This window comes from Miniopterus schreibersii, assembly GCF_964146895.1.
Source record: "Miniopterus schreibersii genome assembly, chromosome: 1".
Classification (NCBI taxonomy): domain Eukaryota; kingdom Metazoa; phylum Chordata; class Mammalia; order Chiroptera; family Miniopteridae; genus Miniopterus; species Miniopterus schreibersii.
This window is the reverse complement of record NC_138101.1, coordinates 27,391,786-27,417,129: the sequence shown is the minus strand read 5'-3', so window position 1 is coordinate 27,417,129 and position 25,344 is coordinate 27,391,786. Positions and strand designations below refer to the sequence as shown.

General features: G+C 36.9%; 1 protein-coding gene across 10 annotated transcripts in view; it reads left to right on the top strand.

Moving 5' to 3' along the window:
- FRYL (FRY like transcription coactivator) overlaps positions 1-25,344 on the top strand; it is a 232,288-nt gene that overhangs the window by 114,001 nt on the left and 92,943 nt on the right. For all 10 annotated transcript variants that reach the window (XM_081118984.1, XM_081118983.1, XM_081118981.1 and 7 more), the window contains 8 exons: positions 883-1,022; positions 1,967-2,063; positions 10,871-10,950; positions 11,330-11,410; positions 14,022-14,190; positions 14,453-14,545; positions 21,779-21,877; positions 22,875-22,976. In XM_081118984.1, coding sequence (XP_080975110.1) covers positions 883-1,022; positions 1,967-2,063; positions 10,871-10,950; positions 11,330-11,410; positions 14,022-14,190; positions 14,453-14,545; positions 21,779-21,877; positions 22,875-22,976 — 861 coding nt within the window. The remainder of the gene's footprint in view (positions 1-882; positions 1,023-1,966; positions 2,064-10,870; positions 10,951-11,329; positions 11,411-14,021; positions 14,191-14,452; positions 14,546-21,778; positions 21,878-22,874; positions 22,977-25,344) is intronic.

Sequence of the window (25,344 nt, the reverse complement as noted above, 5' to 3'; positions counted from 1 at the left end):
GTGTTCCTGTTCTTTAGTTAAGAAAAACAAAGTGAAGCATGTTTTAGATGGTTTTAAAATAATTTATGAACAATGAGTTGAGTGAGATACAGCATTTCTTATGAAAAGAGAGTTTTTCTCTTGGGCTCCTCAAGATGAGGTGACTAGGAACTGCGGGTGGTAGCTGGTGTACTTCCTTCCACCAGTGCAGGAAGGCCGTCATTTGTGAAACGGATCTGATATTCACCTGCAATATGGATAATTGAGTAGCAGTTGTTCATCTTACTGCATTGTCTTTATGCTGTCCATTTATATACTCTAAGCTTTAAAAGCTTGTGTACAACACATTTCTAATATGTTTATTTGTATCACAAATTGATTATGTAATTATACTTCTGTATCATAGCAGTACAGAGGAAACTGGAGCTTTTCCCCACTTCTCCTGTAATAGTCTTCTTTGTTTCTCCATCGCTTTATTCTAGTGGCAACATTTTAGAACCGTTTGTTCATGTGAGGAGAGAGGAACTGGCCAGGGGAAGGAAGTAGATGTGTTTTTGTTTTTTCACATTCTGTATAACAGTTTTCCCGGATGTATTCATGTGTTTAATCAGGGATGTTATTGATAGTCATTCTGTACATGTGAGTAGCATGTGGAGGCGGGGAGAAGGTAGAACGCCTCTGAGCTAAACAGAATGGATTTGGGTAAGGTTTAATAGCGGGGGAACTGCCCTGTTTACTACGACGCGGCTGTATCCCCAGCCCTTTTTAAACACATTTATTGCTTCGAGTTATTGTTTGTTCTACTATGTTTATTCCAGAAATGTTCATTATTTTTAAGTGATTGCTGATAGCATGGTTCTTTGATGTGGTATTTTATCTTCTGGTAACGTCTTGTCTTTTCAGTTGATAAGCTCTATGAGCTCAGTAGCAGAGCACTGTCTCCCTTCCTTACTTCGCACCTTGTTTGACTGGTACAGACGCCAGAATGGAACTGAAGATGAGTCTTATGAGTATAGGCCTCGATCTAGCACAAAATCTAAGGGGTAAGTGGCTCATTTCCCACTGCTCTACCTGGGATCGAAACACTTCCAATGAAGGGGGTGATAGTATTATCAACTGAAGATTGTTATTGTTTGGTTCCTAAGCAGAAATGTTGATTGCTCTTGTTGTGACGTGATAGTAAGGGTAAAGGATAGTCCAAGCTTAAACTGTAAACCAGGGGGTGGTCCTAGGTAAAGCAGGTACAGCCATACAGTGCTCATCACTGGGACTAGTCATGCAAAACCAAATTTCAGGAGTGCCCTTTCAGTAGTGGTGAGGAGCTTTAATAGTTATAGAAGAAATTAAGAAAATATTCAAAGAAGGTCCTTTTCATGTGGTCTGTGAAGGGAAACAATGGTGGTGATAGAGGAAGACTGTCAAAACCCTGTGTTTTTTACCATGACACCCTTTTTGGTTCTCAAATACTAGAATGTGTCTTCACCTTTTTCAAATTTCACAGGGAGAACTTGGCTTTTAGTTAAATATCTATCTTTGTTCAGATGATGGTCCATGGTTGAGAAATGGACTTAGTAGTTGCCACTTGTGATTTTTCGACTTAGATTTGTGAGAAAGTTACCTGACACTGTATTTTTATCAGGAAAGTTATTTTTTTGTTTCAGTTCTTAATTAAAATAAACCCCACACTAATCAAATATGGAACAATGTTACATTTTCTAAATGAAATTTGAGATACTTTTCTTCCTCTTACTAATTTTTTATATTAGGTTTAATTTCTGACCTAGAATAGTGAAATGTGTATATAAATTCCTAATGTACAAATGAGAAAGGACACATAATATATACCTTGGGTTATTCAGAAAACTTGCATAATTTCTGTAGGACACCATACATTTTGGGAACTCAGTAAATAATTTGAACTGCTAACCAATACCTACTTTAAAATTTGTGTTCTTAATACAGTCCTAACTTGGGATTCTTGTTTCAGGGATGAACAGCAACGTGAGAGAGATTATCTTCTTGAAAGGAGAGACTTAGCAGTAGATTTCATTTTTTGTTTAGTTTTAGTTGAAGTTCTAAAGCAGGTAAGCACTGTTATTTCTTCAAATTCTGTATTTCTTATTTTTTTCTAATTTTGCCTTCATGTTTCAGTTTCCTTATTTGGGATGTTATGTCTAAAATTCTGGCCCACATAAATGGAATTCCTATAATTTAATTATACTTGTTTCAGTTGCCTGAGGCTTTCGTCTCCTGTACCTGTCACTCTCTGTTCCTTTTACCTTAGTATACCACCCAAGACATGGAATCATGTTAGCAAAATGGAGCTGAATAGGAATTTGGGTTACATATGGGCCTTTAGCTGCAAATATATTCACCTACTTCAGTCATTTTTTCCTTCTACTTTCAAAGAATTTCTTTTTCTAAGCCCTCAAGCCTGCATGTAATAATTCTAATAGTTGAGGAATGGGGGTGATTTGACATGCATAAGACTGAATTGTCAAAGGTGATCCATATATTTTCAGCTATTGTAGTGTTTTGAAAAAATTTAGGAAACCTGAAAGAAAAATTATATTTTGCATATTATTGTGATTGGACAGGGAGTTCTGTTTGTTGTGTAAAGTTGAATAGAATATATAAAATGACAGTAAACAGCAAATGTAAGACGTAAAAATTGATAGTCTGTTTTTTGACATAGCCAATATAAAAATATTTGAATTATGTTATCATTTATACTTTGCCTTTGTTATTTTACAATGTCTGTGAAAAGACATTGAAATCTGAATATCTGAAGTCTGCAAATTTAAAATATGTAAAATAGATAAATCAAAGGTAAAAATCACTTTAATTTGTATCCAATCAAAAGGTTTTTTAGTAAATGTGGGATAGCAATTTCTTCTGGGAGTTGTGCTAACAAGCCAGATTTGCTTTTTGTGATGTCTCAGTTTAGCTGGGAACTTAAGACCCTGAGGTAAGCAGAGGTAAGAGGAGCTGGGGACCAGAACTGGCCATCCATGAGTAGGCTCGACTGGGCTCGTTGTGGTTGATCCCTGGCTTCTCTTGTGTTTTAAATGCTGCCCATTTCAGTGGTTCCATAACCAGCATCTGCACTTCTTTGCTTAGTTGGACAGTATAGGGTTTCTTCCAGCAGGAGAAATTGCAGACTCCCTCCACTGGCATCCAGGATCAACCCATCTCCATTGTGCCGTTTCTCCTGTCCCCGTGACCTTCTCCTTAGCAATCAGTCTCTAGTCTCATCTCAGAGCCCTTCTGGTTGCACAGCTTCAGTACTTCACGGAGACGACCCCCGAGATGTCCCCCCGTTGTCTTTTTCCCTCCTGTTCATCTCTCCCTCTCCCTCCATCTCCTCCAAAATAATCCAGGCAGCTCTTCTGGTGGGAAAAAGATTAGGATCTGTAAACATAAGAATACGCTTTCAGTGGGCTCATTTTTCCAGTCCCCTCCGCAGAGTCCCTTCAGACCCATGGCTCACATGGATTCAGAATGTGAGAAAGGGAAGTGCAGTGGCTCTGATATCTCGTCTTTGCCTTGGGCCTGTCACCACATTGCTCCAGCCTATTGCTCCCTTCTCACTTACCCATGTCTCTCTTTTACTGTTATCCTCATATCTTTATTCAGATGCACCCATCAAAGAGTAAAATACATCATCGAGGACATAGGCACACTTTATCTAAAATCCTATTGAGGTGGTGTTTTTTTCTTTCCTAGTAAAAGGCATCTTTTTAGCTTCTTTAAAACTAATAAAACTACAGAAAATGAAGTAAAAATCAATAGAACTTTCTGAAATCTCATGACAAACTAACCCAATTTTCTTCATTGTCAAACTGATGTAGGGTTTAATAGATCCAGAGAGCAATCAATGTACTATATCTTGAATTTATTAAGACTTTTACTATGTCCCACATAACATGCACATATTAAAATGTGATTTAGACAGTCCCAGGAGCACTGAAGTATTGATACATCGGTGGTTCAGTCTTAAGGAAGAGTAAATATTCCTTGTGGGTTAGTCCTTGACCTCATATATTGGAAATTATTTGTTTCTTGAGTAATTTGTCATGTCTTCAGTGACAATCACACATATTTAGAACTCTTCATAACACATAAAGACTATATCCTTTGTATCAGCTGGTCATTATAATAAATTCTGGGAGATGGTCACAGCAAGTGTTTTCACCGCAGCCATCGTTTACTTGCTGTGTAACTTGGGCAAGTTATTACCCACTAACTCTTCTCCTCTGTAAAGGAAGGATGAGAATAGTACCATTTTTGTAGACTCAGGAGAATGAAATACAGTAAATCCTGGGACATGGAAAATGCCCAATAAATGTTACCTGTTATTTTCATTTTACAAATGAAGAAATATTCTTAGTTGTGGTGATTTACTGAAGCTTATAAAACTAATTCACTTTTTTACTCCAAGTTTTCTCCCTTTAATAATAAAAATATAAAATTATTGGTAAAATCAGAGGTGCGAAATTAGGTGAAACGGCCAGCATCTTGTGAAATTAAAGTTTTAATCATAACAAGTTAGAGAATTGAGTTAGTGTGATTCACTGTGGGGACAAAAGTAACTCAAAATATAGAGGAAAATTGCATTTTCTCAAGAAAGGCAGAAGAATAATTTTGGAGTCATGGCTGGCTACAGGTGTCAGTGTGGTAGTACAGGGGCTTTAAAGTCCACAATAAAAGCATGTTTCAGTGGCAGCGTAGCATTTAGAAGGTTTGAAGCCATTTTCTTTTTATACTGAGTTTTAGTCACTGAAGCAAATGAGAAGACTGGGAAACCGGGCTTGCGAGTCATTTCAAGCCCTTGGCTTAGTTTTATCAGTGCTGTGGTCAAGCATCAGAAGGTAGAGCAGACCTTCAGAATTTCAGATTTAACAGTACCACTGTAGACTTTGATAAGCAGCTCTGGAGGTTATGGGTTTATGTGTAATTTTGCGGAGACATGAATTTATTCTCCTTTGTGCTGAGAGCTGGTCTTAGGTAATGAATGAGTCCCGTTGACACCTCAGCATCCGGATCTTATTTAACCTAGTTTTGTTGTTTTTCCCTGTCATGATGTGATAAGAGCATTAAATTTTGGAGGCGGTAGTGGGAATGGCCTTGGAATGAAACTTGGATGTTCTTTAGGATGCATGCTTCTTGAATGTTCAAGTAGAATTAGAACTGTTTCTAAAATCACACAAATGACAAGATTTGAAAATTTTCTTGATATTAAAGATGGGAATATTATTCCATGAAAGGAGAACTTTTTCTATATAAACTAAAATAGTTTATATAGTATATAAACTAAAATAGTTTATATAGTATATAAACTAAAATAGTTTATATAGAAACCCTCCCCCGTCCCTTTTTTAAATTCTGTTTGGGGTGATTTTTTTACTATTGAAAATAAAGGGAGAAATAGGGAGCTCAAAATGTCTGTGCATGCTGATAATGTTCATTCTTTAGATAATTTTTTTTTAATCCTTACCTGAGGATATTTTTCCCATTGATTTTTAGAGATAGTGGAAGGAAGGGAGGGGGAGAGAAACATCGATTGGTTGTCTCCCACACACGCCCCTACCAGGGCTGGGGATGGAACCTGCAACCTGAGGTATGTGCCCTTGACTGGGAATCAAACCCGAGACCCTTTAGTCCACGGGCTGATGCTCTTACCATTGAGCCAAACTGGCCAGGGCAATTCCTTAGCTAAAATTTTTAGAGATTGTGTTTCCCCCCAAATTAAAGATAAGATATATTTCTTCTTTTACTTCTGTTTCTCTTCTAATGCGATAAAACAGAACATTTTCTCATTTTTTCATTTATTAAAAGCACTTTTATATGTCACACTGGGCGTACAGTATATTTTAGAGAAGTACATACAAACTTCAGAACTTCAGTTCCCTCACCTGTAGAATAGGGCACAAATATCTGCCTTGTAAAGCTGTTGTAAGCATTGTAAATAATCCTAACCTGGCACAAAGACATGCATAAAGGATTGATGGTGGCAGTCATAGGACAGTAATAAAGAGCACGCAACATGGCTAAGTGGTGTTCCAGCTGTCATTGTTAGACTTAGGGCATAACTGGAGCAAATAAAATCTGTTTAGGAGAAATTGCAGGGTTAAGTCCCCTTGTGTTGCATATTTCTGGCCTAGAGCATGCCAAATATCCCTGTGAAGAAATCAGTGTGTAAAACCGTAACAGAGTACAGTAAGTGGGGTACAAAACGTTAAATCATGTAAAATGCAGCATTGCATTCTTGCAACGTCACAGAAATGTCTTGGGCCAGTCTGTTGATTAGCGCTGTCTATTCTAGAGTAGGTTCTGGGAGTCAGCCACTTGATCCAAACATGCCTGTCACCCAGTGGTGGCGTCTGCTCTGTCTTCTCTGTCAATGAATGGGCTCATCTCAGGACTGACTGGGAGCTATACAGAGGACCACAGCAGTGAGTCCTGTAACTTCTTTTCTACCTTGGACCCATTTTTTTTGGCCCACTCCAGGGAAGATGAGGCTGGGAGAATATATCTTCCTCCCACCTCCCTGATAGGCTCTGGTTCCTTGTGGATTTTTTCCCTGCTAGGCTTTGTCTTCGGTATCTAGTTCTTTTGTCTCCCCTACATCATTCCCAGGAGGTAAGAATTTTGGCCTGGTCCCTTTTAGAGAAGGACCGGAAAGGTGAGATGACAAGAATCGGTCTCCAATTGCAATACACCAGATTTGGCATTCTCTCAGGGCTAGTAAGTGTAGGGTTCTACTCTTGTTATCTGCACTTTACAGGTGAGAAAGTAGAAACTTCTGCAAGGATACATAAGTAGTGAAAAGAGAAATCTTGGTTTGATTAGACTAACTCCAAATCCATCGTCTTTCTATGCTTTTATCATTACAGTGAAAAAATGTTTTTATTTATTGTGTAATGTTTTGGTTATAGTTTATAATAAGTTAAACAGCTTGGTGTGGATTTGAGGGAGCACTTTGGTACTGTTTTTAGTTTCTTCTTAATCTGAGATAAATTGTGTGGTTCTAGAAAGGGGTGCTTGAGGTACCAAGTAAAAGATTGCCGGGCCTCTACTTAGTTGATCAGCCAGTATTCTGAAATTCCTTTATCAATAATATGTGATTGTTATATTTTTATAATGATTAGACATGTTTGCCTATAAAAGGTTGAAGGCTTCTTACAATAATTCAGTCAATCATCAAATCCTAGTTAAGTATCTCTAATGCTAGAGAAATTCTGGGTTTAAAATTTCAGTTTACCAATGTGGAGCAAAGGTTAGTAAGACTATTTTTCTAGGGTCCTTGAATTATTGAACTTTATTATGTAGAATAAATTCCGTTTTTTTCCTGTTGTTAACATGGGATTTAAATATCTCAGCTTCCACGAAGTGATAAATAAAGTTCATTTCTTTCCTGTATCATCAGGTCACTTTTGAAAGGTTCTCTGAGACCTAGAAAGGTGGAGCTTGGGTTACAGCTGCTTCCTCACTTAATCCCTATTTGATTTTGTGATAGGGCAGTATAAGAATCTCCCTCATAGTGCGTTTTATTCAAATTGGATTGCAGGTACAGGCCTTTAGGACAGTCCCAGTTTCTAGGAAATGTGAGAGACAAATGCTCTTTCTCAATCTTTGGTCAACAACAAATACTGAGCCACTTAGCCGCAATGAGGCTCTGGTACAGCCATTGATCCGTAAAGGCTCACCATGAACCTTCTAACACTGTGTCAGTTCCCTTGCCTCCCTCTGCTTGGATCTGTGTTTGAAAAGTGGTGCCAGTATGCTCAGTGTTGTGTGAATTTAGTCACCTCACTGAGATGAGTAAATGGAAGCGAAGACGGTAGTTACCTATTAGAATTCTTGTCCCTCATTATGTGAGATTAAGTTTGTGTGATTACTCTTACCTCATGTCTGTCTCATACTTACTAGTTTAGAATTAGTTCCTGATCATTATTCAGGACTAAATTCAGTCTCCTCCTAATCAACTCCTGATTTGCCTTGGTAAGAAATACAGTCTTCCTTTTAAAGAGCTCTCCTTCAAACCCTCAAGAAGCAGTCTGACCATCTGAATAATTATAATTCTCTACACTACCCCCCAGTCTAGTTTTTTACTTTCTTGGTTATATTTAATATTCGATTACAATTTCATCCTATTGCTGAGGTATTCTGGAATCTATATTGTTAAAAATTTTAAGCAATGTAGCATTCTTCTGTGTTTAGTTTTAATTGAACCCTAGGCCCACAGAACTGTGTAAATTGTGATCCAGGTTGAAGATACACTATTGTCATTCACCTCTGCATGGCTGCCCATGTATTTGTTTCTTTACAATATAATAGTCACCTGTGAGCCTACCACTGACACTCTGAGAACTAGACTGTTACCTACAATGTAAGCCTAATTGTGCAACTCATAGTTCACTCACTCCCTGGCTACTCCCTTATGAGCATACTGATTTTTATGTTAATTATTCCTTTATCTTTAAAAAAAGCTTTGATATATATTTGGATAATATATTTAATTTTTTGGGACTTTCTAAAAAATTATATCATGCTGTTTATTGTCCTCTGGGACTTATTGCTTTAATTCAACATTATGTTACTAAGATTAATCCATCAAGTGTGAGGTTATACATCATTGTTTTCTTAAACATGTAATTGCTAGTGTGGTGAAACTCCATCCTCTTAGGTTTAGTACCTGGGGCCCTGCAAATTAAACTGGTAAGTGACAGATTATAGGAGAAAAGGTTTATTGTATATGCATACAGAGGCCTTCATAGGAAAGAGGTGAAGATGCAAAGAAGGGTTAACGAAGAGCAGAATACATTGTGGAGAAGTAACAGGACAAAGGAAAAGGGTTTGGGCTTCTGGGGTGGTAAGCTGTGGGAAGGTACATATATGGGGAAACTATTGGAAGATCAGGGCTGGCTAGTAAGGGTTATTTGTGCTGACCCATCTCTGTGCCAGCTTTCTGTTTCCAGTGATAATGGTTCTTCTCCTCCTCTTGGTACGGGAAAGGGGATAGGGGACAGAAAGAGGGAGAGTAGAGAGCTTTTCCTGTATCTGCTCAGCATGATACAATTTTTTGAGTTGCCTTCAGCTCAAAATAACCCTTATGCCAACGTGCCGTCTTTTGTAGGGGCACGCGTTGACCCTCTTCACTAGATTGCATGCTGTGTGAGTAACTGATTTAAACCCCCACCTGCAATGCACATGAAACCTCATTGGTTTGCATTATCTCTACTGTTTGGCTTTGTCAGACTCAGTTTTTTCCCACGAATAGGTGTAAAGTGATACCTTGTACATTGTTATTCTCCTTACTACTAATGAAATCAAGCATCTCTCCATGATCTTACCCTTAGGACTAAGTATAACAGAGGACAAACACAGAAAGTCATAAAACTCTGCCGAAAGTCTTTAAGGAGATGAAAAAATACTCCATCTAAATGTATAAGAATGCAGTTATTCCCAAATTGATCTAAAGATTCATTGCAGCTCCAGCAATCTAACAGTTATTGTGGAACTTGGAAAGACGACTACAAATGGAATATGGACAAATAATAGGCCAAGGGTAGTCAAAATATCTCTGAAAAAAAGATAAGGGCGGGGGGCTTGCAGTACAATACAGCCAGACTTATTAACAAGTAAGCTCTAGTAATTAAGACAGCCTGATTTTAGTACAGACATACACAGATCAATAGCTCAGAAACAGACCCACGCGTGTATAGAATTAGACTCCAGAGCAGTGGTGACTTGTGTAACCTTTGACCCAGCAGTTCCTCTTTTTGGACTCTTTCCCATGGAACTATACAAGTCTATAATGTTGACTGCACAAGATGTATAACATATACATTGAATATAGAAAATCTGGGCTGAAGTTTTCATTAATAGGGAGCTCATTAAATAAATTATATATCCTGAATATTTTAGGTCTGTTAAAAAATATGAGGAGCGCTAAGCACAGACATGGAAAATTCATTATTCTGTTAAGTAAAAATAAAGGGGGTGTGTGTGCATAACAAGTCTGGAAGGATATATACCAAGTTTTTTATAGTAATTATATATGGGGGAAGGGACAGGGATTTTAATTTGTATTTTAAATATTTGATTTGTTTTACAGATTAGGAACTAGCATGTACTTTAAAAAAATTTTTTAATTCATTTTAGAAAATATATCTTTATTGATTTTGGAGAGAGGAAAGGAGAAGGGGAAGAGAGGGATAGAAACATCAATGATGAGAGAGTCATTGATCAGCTGCCTCCAGCATGCCTCCCACTGGGGATCGAGCCCGCAACCCAGGCATGTGCCCTGACCGGGAATCGAACCGTGATCTCCTGGATCCTAGGTCAATGCTCAACTGCTGAACCACGCCGACTGGGCTAGCATGTGCTTTTTAAAGAACTAAACAAAACAGACATTTAAATGACAAACTTCTAATACTAATATATTCATAAATAGTTTTAAATTGTTGGAAGAGTAGATGTCCCTTTTGGACACTGTTATGATGGAAAATCAGGCTGTATGAGTGTGGTGCTAACTCCATCAAAGGTTGCTGTTCTATAGGTGTTGCAGTTACACATGAATGTGTTTTTAACTTTCTGGTAGTAACAATTGTAGAAACAACAATAGCTTTTCCCCTCCATAGTTCATTGTTCAATGATTTGTGATTATGAAGCTAATATTTGTAAATTTAGAGCTTGTTAAGTTAGATGTTCAACTAAATTAGAGAAAAAATAATATTTTTTAGGAAAAGGTTGACAGATTAGTAGTAATAGAGCATATCATGAAAATTAAAAATTGAATATTGATTTAATCTGGTGAAATTTAGGACTACTCGTAAAAGACTTGTAACCTATTTAGCTCTTACTCACTTGATATTTTTTGTTCTAGATTCCTGTTCATCCTGTGCCCGATCCCTTAGTTCATGAAGTTCTAAACTTAGCTTTCAAGCACTTTAAACATAAGGAAGGGTAAGTAAAATACTTGGAATTGTTTCTTTTCTCTATGGGTTTATACTGTTTAAATATACTGTGAACTCTCATTGATCCTTTGTTTTTAGCATTCAAAGCAAGTATCTTCCTTTTTTTTTTTTTTTTATCCACACAAAATACTTATAGGAATGATTTTGTAAAAATAATTCTAAAAACCAGATTGGATTTATAAGAATCAGAAGGTTAAATTTCACAGCAAATTAAAATCTAGAGATAGGAAAAAATTTATGTGGTTTTTATTATCCTATAAATGAATTTTCAGAGAAAATTCTACAAAAATCTAATAAGACATTTTTAGATTTATTAAGAGTTTATAGAAAAATTAATGAGCAATACATTTGTTCTCTTGTTATTTTAGATATTCAGGAACCAACACTGGGAATGTGCATATTATTGCAGATTTATATGCAGAGGTGATAGGGGTTCTTACCCAATCAAAGTAAGTTTCACTGATTTTCATTTGCTTTTTGTTTCAGAATGCTTCATTACTAATATACCAGACGCTGACAGTTTTAAACCTACTATGCTTTTCATAGAGTCCTTAGGAAATCAATTTCACCTTCTGTTACTAAGCTGCTCTGTTCCTTAGAGGATTCCTTAATTTCACAACTTGTTTTCATTTTGGATGTTTGTAGGGGTTTTTTTGTTGTGTGTTTTTCCCCATAAATATCTGAATTGAGGAACTCAGAAATTGCCAAGAATATTCAGGATATCACTTATTTTCTATTTTTAACAATTCTACAAGAAACAATTTTTTTAAATCTTCCTTTTAGAACTTTTTACAGAGCTAATGAATACTTTTCATACTTTCCAGTTGAGTGCTTTTATTTCCGAGATAGCAGTGCAGCCTTTTTCTTCTAATCCTCTTGTTTTAATACTAAACAGAACGTTGAATAGATAGAAGGGGTACCTCAAAGGAAAGCTAAAAGATACCAGGTTGCTCCATGGAAAGTGGTGTTTGGCAGGAGTTACAAGCATTGAGTTGTATTGAACCGTCATTGTAGTAAACACTAAAAAGATGTTTGTCTTTACTATTTTGTGTTTGCTGTAAAGTCTATGGAAGATTTTGAATTTGTTGCTACTGGGAAATTTGTAAAGTAAAAAGTATCAACTCAGATTTTTGTGGATGTCATTTAAAGAGTTGTTGGCTCTGAAATCATATAAAAACCTTTCTAAGTTCTAAGAAGTAGTTTAGATTTTAATATTAAGTAATATGTTTTATTTAGTATATTTTTTATCCTTTGTAATACACTAGGCACCCTTGCATAACCAGTGCTGTAGAACTTGGAATATAATTTGAGTGTTTTATGTGATTTGGACATAGATAATAATATTTTAATATGTCATTTATATTTAATTAGTAACAAATCCCTGTCTTAGGTATTATAAGCACAAAAACATGGACACAAGCAATGATTTATTTATTTTTATGACAAAGTAGTTCATGATTTTTAAATTCTTACCCAAAATGAATTTCTATCAGGAATATAAATTAGAAATTCTAAATAATACATTAGCAAGTTGGATCCAGCAGAACATTGCATCACTGCTGAGTTAATTCTAGGATGGTAAAGATTGTAAATCCAAATGGCCAAGTAAATTTATGAAACAATGCTTACCTTCATTGGACCCTTAGAGCAATGATGAGGTGTTCTCCACCCACACATACAATGAGCATGGAGGAAAATGCTCATGGAGCCACAGTAGGTTAGGCCATAGCCCTGGAACATTTGAGGAGGCAGGTAGTGAGGTGAGAAAGGGAAAGGCTTGGCCCAGCCTGTGTGGCTCAGCAGTTGATCATTGACCTATGATCCAGGAGATATGGGTTCTGTTCCCCCTCAAGGCACATGCCCAGGTTGGGGGCTCGATCCCCAGCGGGGGGTGTGCAGGAGGCAGCCGAGCAATGACTCTTTCATCATTGATGTTTCTGTCTCTCTCTTCCTCCCCCTTCCTTTCTCTCTCTGAAATCAATAAAAAATATATATATATTTTTTTTTTAAAAGAGAAAGGCTGGGAGGTGTATTATAATCTTGCCTAATGCATTTCCTTTGATTGTAGTGACATAATTATTATGAGATATTTAATAAAAGAAAAAAACCCTTGGATTCTTATACTATTGCAATGGCAAAGTATTTATTCACTTTTAATGTATTTTTTATAAAAACCAAAAGAATGGCATTTTATTCTCCAAGGAATAGATGAAATAGATGTTATACTTTCTGTCCTGTAGCTACGTTTTATTAATACATCATTTTCTCCCTCCTCACTGGAGTCGGTGACCATTGGAAAGTGTACTTCCTTTTTCATTTCCACTTTTAGGAACTGGTTTCCCCAAGTAACATTAACAGGAAAATCTTTGGTATTTTATAATACATCGAGGAGGAAAATGAAACATTATTGATTAATAAACTGTGAAATATCTTCCTCCAGTGTAAGCAAAGAAAAATTTGGTAGCCTTAACAGTTGTGGCCATGTGAAGCCAGGATGGTGCACACATTTTGAATGTTTCGATTCTTCAGCTCATACAGATTGTGAAACCTGTGGCCTCCCACTCCTCTTCAGTTCTTCTGCAGTGTAGTAAGATATGGATTTTAAGTGATAATTAATGGTTCATAATAGATTGGTTTACCTCTTGGAATAAATTTGTAGTCTCCAGTCCACTCTCCATAGAACTCAAATGGCAGACTTTATAAGAAGGATCCTTTAAAATTAGAATTGCTCTCTGATTTACGTGAGGAAATTTTATGGTTGGGTTATTTGATCTTATTTTTATTATGATTGTTATTAAATGGTATTGGTGCTGTATCAGTCATGCTATAGGAATAAAGAAACCCTGTTATTCCTCTTTAAGGAACTTCTGATTTTAAAAGAAATGAACAGGAAATTCAGAATAGCAAAAATTTTTGTCTTCCTCTGTATGCTTTTCTGGTCATTTTGACGAGGGCAGAGAAAGGAGGTGATGTGTAAACACCTTTTGATTTCAGCCTTAAATGACTCGGAGGAAATCAGTGTTCTTAACTCATGGAATTATGCATCTGTGTGCATTAAAGGTTTCAGGCTGTGAGGAAGAAGTTTATGACGGAATTGAAAGAACTGCGGCTAAAGGAACAAAGTCCACATGTGGTACAAAGTGTCATCAGCTTAATAATGGGAATGAAGTTTTTCCGAGTGAAAATGTACCCTGTAGAAGATTTTGAAGCATCGTTTCAATTTATGCAGGTGATATACCTTGTCAGTTGCAAAGATTTAGCCTAATAATGGCTTTTCTTGCTCTTCATGACTTTTTAAAAGAAACAAAATATATATAAATTAATGACATTGTTATGAATTCTTTATTCCAGTTGTTAAATTGTCACAGACATAAATGAACTTTCTTTTTAAATTTAAGCATGTTTTCACCATAGCTTTTTGGTATAATTACGAGTGTTTACAAAATGACTGTGATATTGAAAAGGTTTTCATCTTGGTCTTCCCGCCCCAGGAATGTGCTCAGTATTTCTTAGAAGTGAAAGATAAGGACATAAAGCATGCACTTGCCGGTTTATTTGTGGAGATTCTTATCCCTGTAGCTGCTGTAAGTACCTTTTTATTTTTATAAGCCCCTTTTTACTAAAGAAGTTGCTACGTGAGCTGTTCTCCCTTTCTGGTAACCCAGTAGGCGTGCAGTGGGAGCTTTGCGCGCAGTGTGGCCGCAGGGGGATGATTACTAGACGCAGCAGGGGAGCATCCGGCAGCCTCTGCGTGGACAGAGAAGCCCTGGACACCCCGGGGCTGGCGGGGCCCAGGGCGCAGCGGGGCGCACCCGGGCCATCGTGGCCTTCGCTCCTCACAAGATGACAGCCTTTTTAGTAGCCTCTGAAGAATTTAAAGGTGCTGTGACATACATCCTGGAGTTTACAGGACTGTAGTTGCTGTGACATTCATCATACCTATCAAAATAGGTACTCTGAATTATTTAGAAAATACGATTGCAGTAACTTCTAGGGAAACAAATTTATAGAAACTTTCCATGGTGTAAATGCAGAGTGTTATTCAAAACTAATTTTGCAGTTACTAGTAATAAACTATAGTAATGAAATTTATAGCATGCTATAAGGAGGTTTTTTTGTTTCCTGGTCTTCATCCCCCCCCCCCCTCAGTTTTTCTGTGCAGTATGTGATAATGCTACTCATTTTCAGTGTGCTGCACATTGTATAATTCATTCATATATATATATATATATATATATATATATTTACACACATTATTATTTTATTTTTAAAAGATTTATGAAGGTAAAATTGACATACAATAAACTACACATATTTAAAGTATATCATTTGACACTCAAGATAACATACATATCTATCACTCTAAACGTTTTTTGGTGTTCCATTTTAATCCCCACTCTCACTCCCCATCTCCTACCCCCTTGATCTCAAGCAACCATTGATCTTTCAGTTTCTCTACATTGGTTTGGGGTTTCCTAGAATTTTATATTAATGGAACCTTACGGTATGAAGTCTTTCTTTTCTGACTTCTTTCACTCTGCATAATTATTTTGCAGTCCAACTATTTTGTAGACTATATCAGTAGTTTATTCCTTTTTTATTGTTGAACAGTATTTCACTGTATGCCTATACTGTAGTTTGGTTAAAAGTTTACCTGGTTTTGGACCTTTTGGTTGTCTCTAGTTTTTAGTTGTTGTAAGTAAAGCTTCTGTGAACATCATGTACAAGTCTGTGTATGTACACATACTTTTATTTCCTTTTGGTAAAATCCTAGGAGTGGAATTGCTGGGCCAAATTGTAGTTATATGTTTAGCTCTTAAAGAAATTGCCAGACTGTGTTCCATAGTGGTTGTACCATTTTGCATTCCCACGAGCAGTATGGGAGAGCTGCAGTTCCTCCACATCCTCACTAACATCTTCCTCTGCCAGTCCTTTTCATTTTCGCCGTTATAATAGGTGTGTCATGGTATTTCATTCTGGTTTTGAATTTGCATTTTCATACAACTAATGCTTTTGAGTATCAACTCATGTCCTCATTTGCTTTCAATTGAGAAAATGTCTGTTGAAATCTTTTTTCCCCATTTTTGTATTGGGTTATTTCTTTTTTGATTGAGTTTTGAGACATATACTTTTAAAATATATTCTGGATACAAGTATTTTATCAGATATATGCTTTGTGAATATGTTCTCTTAGTTTATGATTTGTCCTTTCATTCTTTTAACTCTGTCTTTGGAGAAGAGTAGTTTTTAATTTTGATGAAATCTGATTTATCAGTGTGCTCTTTTATAAAGTAAGCTTTTGGTATTATATCTAAGAAGTCTTTGACTAACCCAAACTCACTAAAGTTTTCTCCTATATTTTAGTTTTAAGATTTAATTATAGGTCAGTGATCCATTTTGAGTTAATTTTGTATATGGCATGAGGATTGAAATTTTGTTTTGTGTAATTCCCCCCTCTTACCACCACCCAATTTGACTGTTGACAATACAGTTCTTTTCAGGTGCCTTAGTTCCTTTGTCTAAAAAATCAATGGACTTTTTTTATGTGCGTGAGTTTATTTCTGACTGTATATGTTCTGTTCTGTGTTTATTCTTAAAACAGTAACACATATCTTAATTCTTGTAGTAAGTTTAGAAGGCAGGCAGTGCACACCTCCCAACTTTATGCTTTTTCAAAGTTATTTTGGCTGTTTTAGGTTCATAGTATATATAATCTAATGAACAAAATAAACTGACGAACAAAATAGAAACAGAGGCATGAATACATAGAGTAGGCTGACAGGTCAGAGGGGAGGGGTATGGGGGAGACTGGATGAAAGAAGGTGAAAGGATTAGCCAGAAATCATGTGCACATAATACACAGACACACCGCCGTGTGGTGGTAGCCAGAGGGAAAGGGAGTGGGCCTGCGTGGAGGTGGGCAAAGGTGGGGCGATAGGTGCACAACACAGTGTGCAGAGCATATTTTATTGAGTTGTAAACTTGAAACCTATATGATTTTGCAAGTCAGTGTCACCCAATAAATTTAGTTAAAATTTAGAATCGGTCAATTAAGAAACCTGCTGGGGTTTGAACTGGGATTTGTTTACCGTCATAGATGGTAGGACACATCCTCGCGTTGGTCCTTGTCACTCAGGAGCAGAGCATCTTTCTCCTTCTACTCAGGTCTTTGTTTTCTCTCAACAGTGTTTTGCAGTTTTCAGTGTATAGGTCTTGAACATAGTTTGTTAAATTCATCCTAGGCATTCATTTTTATGCTTTTGTAAATGCCATTGTGTTAAGGTTTCATTTTCCAGGTGTTCAAAATTCTTTTCTTTTTTTAAATTTATTGTTATTGTTGAAAGTATTGCAGATGTCCTCTTTGTTTCTCCATTGACCCATTCAACCCCCCCCACACACACACACTCTCGCATCCCCCCCAGCTCACCCCCTGCATACCCGCCCCAGGCCTTCACCACACTATTGTCTGTGCAAAACAGTTTTCAATATGTATGTTTTATTTTATTTTATTTTCTCCTTACTGCCCTGGGTAGGACTTTTCAGTACAAGGATAAAAACTACGAGAGCAGACCTCTTTACCTCTTTTCACATCTTAGGGCTACAGTTGCAAATCTTACCAATAGGTATGATGTGACTTGAATGTTTTTCATAGACGCCTTTTATCATACTGAGGAAATTTATTTCCATTTCTAGTTTATGAAGAATTTTTTCAGGAAGGAACAAATGTTGTATTTTGTTAAATGTCCCTCTACCCTTGTCTGTTGAAATAATCATGGTTTTTCTTTTTTGTTTGATAATATATTGAATTACATTAATTGTTGAATCAACATTATGTTCCTGGGGTTTAAACTCTTAATCATGATGATTTTTTTTTTTATATTGTTAGAATTTATTTGATAAGATTTTTTTATTGAGAAGTTTTGCACCTATGTATGTTCATGGGGGCTCTTGGTCTGTGGCTTTTTGATGGTTTGGTTTTTTGTTTGTTTTAGTATCAAGGTAATATGTGTAGGAAGAGTTTGTGCAGAATTGGCTGTATGTCTCTCTTTGGCGTTGGGTAGATTATATCAGTAAGTCTACTTGGTCTGGAGTGCTCCTCATGGGAACCTTTTTAACTACCAAATAATTTTCTTCCAAAGACTGCTTTGCTCAGACTATTTCTTCTTGAATGAGCTTTCACATCTTTCTAAGACGTTTATTCATTTCTAGGGGAATTATCAGATTTATTGGTATAAAGTTGGTCATCTTTATACTTTATACTGTATACTGTGTACTTTATATTATCGTATCTGTAGTGGTAAGTTGTAACTTTTCGTCATTTTCTCCTAGTCTGTCTGGCTAGAAGTTTATTAATTATATTGACTTTCCCAAAGAACTAGTTTTTTACTTTATTGATGTTCTCTATTTTTCAGTTTCTGTTTCATTGACTTCTGCTTGGACTTTTATTATTGCCTTTCTTCTACTTTGGTTTAATTTGCTCTTTTTCTCCCCCTAGTTTCTTAGGGTGGAAGCTGAGGTCATCCAGACCTTTCCTGTTTCCTAATAAAAGCATTTAATGTTATATATTTCCCTCTTACATAGTTCTAAAGTGGCAGCTCACAAATTTTGATATCTTCTGTTTTCATTTTCATAAAGGTCAGAATACTTTCCAATTCTCTTCATGAAATCCATGGGTAATTTAGAAGCATATTATTTAGTTTCTGAACATTTGGTGATATTTCCAGAGATCTTTGTTATTCATTTTTAATTTGTGGTCAGAGAACATACTTTGTATGGCTTGAATCCCATGAAATGCATTGACGTTTGTTTTGGGGCCAGAATATCATTTATCTTGATGAATGTTTCATGTGCACTTGGAAAGACCGGGCGTACTGCTGTCGTTGGATGGAGTGTGCTGTACTAATTCGGTCCAGGTTGGCTGATAGTATTATTCGTCTGTGATAACCTTGCTGACTCCCTGTCTACCTGTTCTGTCAGCTATCAAGAGGAGTGTTGAAATCTCTGGCTGTGACTAACTGTAGCTTTGTCAGTTTCTCTTTGCAGTTCTGCCCGTTTTTGCTTTGAATATGTTTAAGCTCTATTATTAGGTACATACATGTTTAGAGTTGTGATATCCTCTTAAACTGACACCTTTATCATTTTGAACTAGCCCGACTTTATCCTTGAGAATATTCTTGGCTGTGAAATCCACTTTGTCTGGCGTTAATATAGCCGCTCCATCTTTCTTTCGATTGTGTAAGGATAGTGTATCTTTTCCCACTGTTTTATTTGTATCCTACTTTTGTTTTTATATTTAAAGTAATTTTTTACTTTAAGATATGGTTGGGTCTTGCTTTTTTATCCAGTCTGCAACCTCTTCCTTTTAGTTGGAGACTACATACCTTTAATATGATTGTTGATGCAGTTATTTTAAATCTCTTCTGATTATATTTTTTACATTCCCATCTGTTTCTTGTTCCCTTTTCCTTTTCTTGTGCTTTCTTTGGATTAATTGAATGTTTCTATGGTTCTCTTATCTCCTTTGTTCGCTTATTAGTTGTAGCTAATTGTTTTTCATAGTGTTATTTATCTTTAACATATCACTTTCTACTTCAAGCCGATATTGTACCGTTTGGGTAAATACAAGAATCTTACAACAGTATACTTCCATTTCTTTTCTGAAACTGATCGAGGCAGTAAGCTGGGGCTATTGAAGTGCTCACCTTATTTTTTGTTCCTTAGGTGTTATGTCTTTTGCTGACCGATGTACAGTGTTTTGCATATCATTTCATGTCCTGTGGTCATTGTCTTGGTTATTTCAGAGGGTGGTAGGGTAAATCCAGTCTCTTTTCCACTGCCTTGGATAGAAATGGAAGTTAGTTACATTTCTTTTATTCATGTTTTATTCTATTTAAAATGAAAAAAATTACTTTCATGTTGAAAGTCAAATTGAACTGTTTTTAATTTTCATTTTTAATATTGAATTAATTGACCTGTGATCTGTGTGTTCATATGAGTTGGTTGTGGTGTTCGGGCTCTATCTTTAGAGCATGTTTAGAAAAGGTAGACAGGGAATTTTAAGAAAAGTTAAGACTTTAAAATATTAATGATAAAGTAATTTGCATGGTTTTTTACCTGTCTTGAGTATTTGCTTATAGTTTAATCTTTGAATATTTTTTTAAATGGGTGCAAACATGATTTATATCTTTGTAAGTAGTTTGAGTCAGATAGCCTCCCTTTCTCATCCCAATTTTTGGCCTTGTGAATTAGGCTCATTTTATCAGAAAGAAAACAGACTAATTAATAAAATCCTGTCGGCTCTAGGCTAGTATCATTAGTACAAGTACTCTGCTTTCTTTTCTCAGAAATGATTTCCATTACTGCTTATCCATGCCATTTGTCATTTGTGCTTCCCCCTTGTCTGCAAATTTGTTTTTTGCCAGTTGTTTAACTTGGAATAGGTTATAGTTTTTAAGGTAATTCATCAAAAGAAGCAGGATGTAGGAAGTAAGACGCTTGACAACGCTCCATTATTCCTATGTTGACTAGCCCTCCTTTTATGCCATGTTTGCTTCTGTGGTTATTAGTTTGCTAGGGCAGCCCTAACAAAGCACTACACACTAGGTGGCTTAAATAATAAAAATTTATTGTCTCATATAAGCTCTGTCCCATGCCTCTCGCCTAGCTTCTGGTGGTTTACTGACAATCTGTACCATTCCTTGGCTTCTAGATGCCCAATCTCTGCTTTCATGTTCACATGGTGTTCCCCTTATGTGCATGTCTGTGTCCAAATTTCCCCCCTTTTAAGGACACCAGTCATGTTAGATTAGCTGCTACCCCCAATATAACCTCATCCTAACTTAACTAGTTATATCTGCAATGACCTATTTTGAAATAAGGTTACATGAGGTATGTGGGGTTAGGCCTTCAACACGGGAATTTGGGGGGCTGGGGCGACACAGTCTAACCCATAACAACTGCCTCTGCACATAGAGCCCCTTCTGCCTGGAACATTCTTGCCTCTCTAATGACCTCCCTCCCCCGTTTACCTGGTTGGACTCTACTTACTCATCTGTTGTATATATGGAGTGCTTTCTGGGTGTGAGGGCCTCTTCTGTGCATAGAGGATACGGTGATCTAGGTAGGAAAGCCTCCCTGCTCCCATGGAATTTACTGCTGAGGAAAACACTGTAAACTGACATGTAAAATACGTAGCGGGCAGGCGGTGGTAAGTACCATGGAGAAACGTAAAGCAGGGGAGCAGGAGAGAGTTGCTGAGATGGTAAGGGGGCTGAAATTTAAACAGAGTGATTAGGAAGATCACCACCTTAAAAGGGATGGTGACAGTTGAGCAGAAGCTAAAGGAATGGGGGAGTAAGACGTGTTCTGTCTGCGGGAAGAGCCTCTTAGGCAGAAGGAGCAAGTGCAGACGTCCTGAAGCAAGAGCACGCGTGGCGTGTTCTGGGAACAGCAAGGGAGCCAGCTAGTGTGTCTGGATCCCGGCGCAGGGGCGCAATAGCGAAATGCTGGATTCGGCTCGGGTGTGTCTGTGAAGTTTTCCCGCCGGGGCCCCTCCCGACTTCTCCAAGACCACAGAGAGCTCCAGCTTCCCCCTGCAGCACCGTTACACCGCCTGTTTACTGCCCGCTCGCTCGCTGTCCTGGGGCGGGGACCAGGTTTCTCTTACTTAGCATTTGGTCAGTTGGCACAGCGTCGTGCTTGCTTCAGTGAGGCCCTCAGTGAAGGAGGAGCCAGTTTCAAACCCTGCGGGAAGTTCTTGTACTTTGAGCAAATGTTTGTGACCATTTTCTTACTTTCTGCATTATCTTTTTACCTAGGCTGTTAAAAATGAAGTGAATGTTCCCTGTTTGAAAAATTTTGTGGAGATGCTTTATCAGACTACTTTTGACCTGAGCTCCAGAAAGAAGCATTCATTGGTATTGAGAACCATTTCAAACATTTACGTAGTTAATTAGCAGTTTAGTAATTGATTTATGAATCCAGTGGAGATTTAAGAGAATTGAAATCGTCCAGTATCCAAAGTGCAATATAAGGGAAAATTTTATATATTTTTCTCCTCTTTTAAAAACTTTCTATTCTTAATTTTACTAGCTCTGTATTTGATAGGTTGTTCAGACTTCATTCTAGGTTTTCACCTCGCTTGACAGGTGCTTTACAGAATGTGTTACAATATGGGAAAGGTTGAATGTACTCTTGTATTAAACTACAAATTCCTTTATTTTACATTATAATAAATTGCAATCTTGAAGCATTAAATTATTTAGGAACCAATGTCTATTCAGAGGTTCCCCTCCCCCCACCCCCCAGCACCTCTTTCATGTAACTTTGAGGGATTTCTCTGTAAATTTTCAGGCAACTTGGGGAAAGCTTGGAGAATTGGACAAATGCTTGACCACTTGAGATAGAGATAGAGTAATAAACATGGAGTTCCAGGCATCGAGCTGAGTGCTTTGCCTCCTTTGTCTTACTTCAAGCCTCACCACCTTGCAGGATATGTGTGATTATTTTCCACTTTACGTTTCAGGAAAGTGGGGCTTAGAGCTAGTAGTGTACCCCCTGACATCAGACGCCTGGCATATGGAAAGCTGAGACCTTGATGCCAGCCTGTCCTCTGATCCCTGGGCCCATGTCATAACCACTGTCCGACTGAGGGATTATGGCTCTGAGGAAAACAGTAGCCTGTCCTGACTCAGGGAGGACATGTAGACAAGAGACCTGTTCCTACAGAAAATGTGCCTGTTTTCATTCTTCGTTAGATTACTCTGAGATCACATTTCTTAACTATAAATGGGAAAAAACTGCTTAAAAGAATCTTCTAGTTTACTTGTTTATGAGAGTAAGTGAAGTGTAATTTACAAGTCTGGGGCTTTGTTGTGAGAAGTGTTAATTCTCCCTTTTATCTGTCTCCTTTAGGCTCTGTATCCACTAATTACCTGCCTTTTGTGTGTCAGTCAAAAACAGTTTTTTTTAAGTAACTGGCATATTTTCCTACAGAACTGTTTGTCGCATTTAAAGGTAAGATGTAATCTCATTTCTGACCTGTAAATACTGATTGTAGTGTATTCACTTAGCATGTACATTGAGTAGTACATAATAAAATTTTCGTTACTATTGGTATATTTGAATAATTAATAGTTTGCCATATTCCATTTCTTATGCATACTTCCTTCTATAGGGAATCAGTCACATATAGATGTGGAGAAACTTTGGATTGAAAATTTGGTTTGTCTTAATAAATGCAAACTTGTGCATTTTTTTAAAAAATATATCTTTATTGATTTCAAAGAGAGGGAGAGAGAGATAGAGATAGAAACGTCAATGATGAGAGAGAGTCATTGATCGGCTGCTTCCTGCACAGCCCCGACTGGGGTTCAAGCCCGCAACCCGGGCATGTGCCCTGACTGGGAATCGAAATGCGATCTCCTGGATCCTGGTCGTTGCTCAACTGCTGAGCCACGCCTGGCCGGGCAAACTTGTGCATTTTTAATGATTGATGTTTTACATTATCTTAGATCTAGCAATATTTGTTAATAAAGTCCTTTAGAATTGGAGAGTATTAATTAATCTTATAATACACTCCAGATACTTATTTTGTTTTGAGAAAATTCAGTAATGTTTGTTCAAGTCTGAAAAAATATGAAAAAAGCCTTGATAATGAAATATTACTAAAAGCACATTTATTGTAAGTATGCCCAGCCAAATTAAAGTGTGGTACTGGATCCCCATGGATGTAAAAGCTCCTGAAAGTATTCTGACTTGAATCAACACTGGCACATCTGTGTCTGTCTTAGTATTGAAAACAAAACTGTGAGATGGAAGGATCATTACCCTCCCAGGGTGTTCTGCTAGCAGGACCTAACAGGATCTCCTTTTCTTCTGTTGATAGGAGCACTGTTAATACGGACACAGAACGGGGAGTGTTCCTTATCTGCATGTCATGTGAATGCTTGATTTGAATGCTGTTTTGATACATAGATTAATATATTCAGCTATTTGTTTTACAAGTTATATAAATAGGCAAACATAACATTTCATTGTCTGCTACTCCTCTACGTTCAGGTTGAGACTGAAAACCTAATACTTTAAAGGCAGTGACAAAGCACAAACAGATTAAATGACTTGTCCCAGCCCCACAGCTCATTGTAGTCTTGTGAGAAATAGGGCTGCCTCTTTTCACACTCAAGGAGTAAGCCAATGGACGTTATTCTAAATATCTGTTTCCTGATTTTATGTTATTCATGTTTGGATAAGAATTGATATACTTTGCTTTATTTATGGAAATTCCCACGGCCAAATCAAGCTGATTAAACTCTATGACATGCAACCAGAAAATAAATTTTTATTTACTTAATTACATTATATACTGTTTTCTATCCTTATTTTGATGGTTTGTACACATAGAGGTACTTAAAGGGGATTGCTAATTTGCTGGGTAATGTGATGCTTCATACTTTCGATAAAATATTTTAAGATGCACATTTACGTGTTCTTGGAAGGTTGCTTTATTTTATGACAATTCATGTTTCTGTTGCTTGTTGGAATTTTTTTATATATCTACGTTTCCACCTAACATATTTGCAATTCTTTCGCAGTACCTTAACTTTTTATTTTTGTCTTAAGGCTTTCATTTAAAATGCTGTTTTCTTTGAGCCCTTACCTCCTGATAATTATTTCTGGCATGTTGTCCATTTTCATGAATGGCTGTGTCAGTCTGCCAGGCTAAAGGAGATAAGAGTCACTTAGCATGAATATTTGGAGTATAGTTGTCTTGGCCATTAACCCTTAGCTTACATTAAGGCTCTATTCAGCAGAAATTTTATGAATTGTTTCCTGTTTATTAGGTTTAGATTCTGTGACTAGGCTGCATAGTCGAGGTAAGGAATTGAGCATTCAGGGGAAACGACACTAAAGTACCTGTTGTGACAGGTGTAATAGTTTTTTATATCTAGGAAATACTGACTCAAGGTAAAGACCTTACCTAAATTGATTTTGTTTTGAGATTCAAGTAATCTCTTAATTTAACAAAAAAAAAAGGATAACAGTTTTCCATTTATTAGACCTACTACTTCTTTAAACTGATTTTTACTAATACTTATTGTATGCTGGATTCTCTGAATACAGTATCTCACTTAATTTTTATTGTGACAGGCTGAAAGAAAACAAATAAGTGACCCATGTTTAGGGAGCCAAAAAGTGATAGAGATAAGATTTGCATCTAGATCCACCCAGTGCCATAACTTGCTCTTTCCATAACTTGCTCTTTCTGGTCTACCATGCCACCTTTTAATGTACTATTAGGAATGACACTGTAATGACTATTTTAAGAAAATATTTTGGCTATAATTATAGGATTTTAAAAAGGCATCCTCTAGAGTCATAAAAA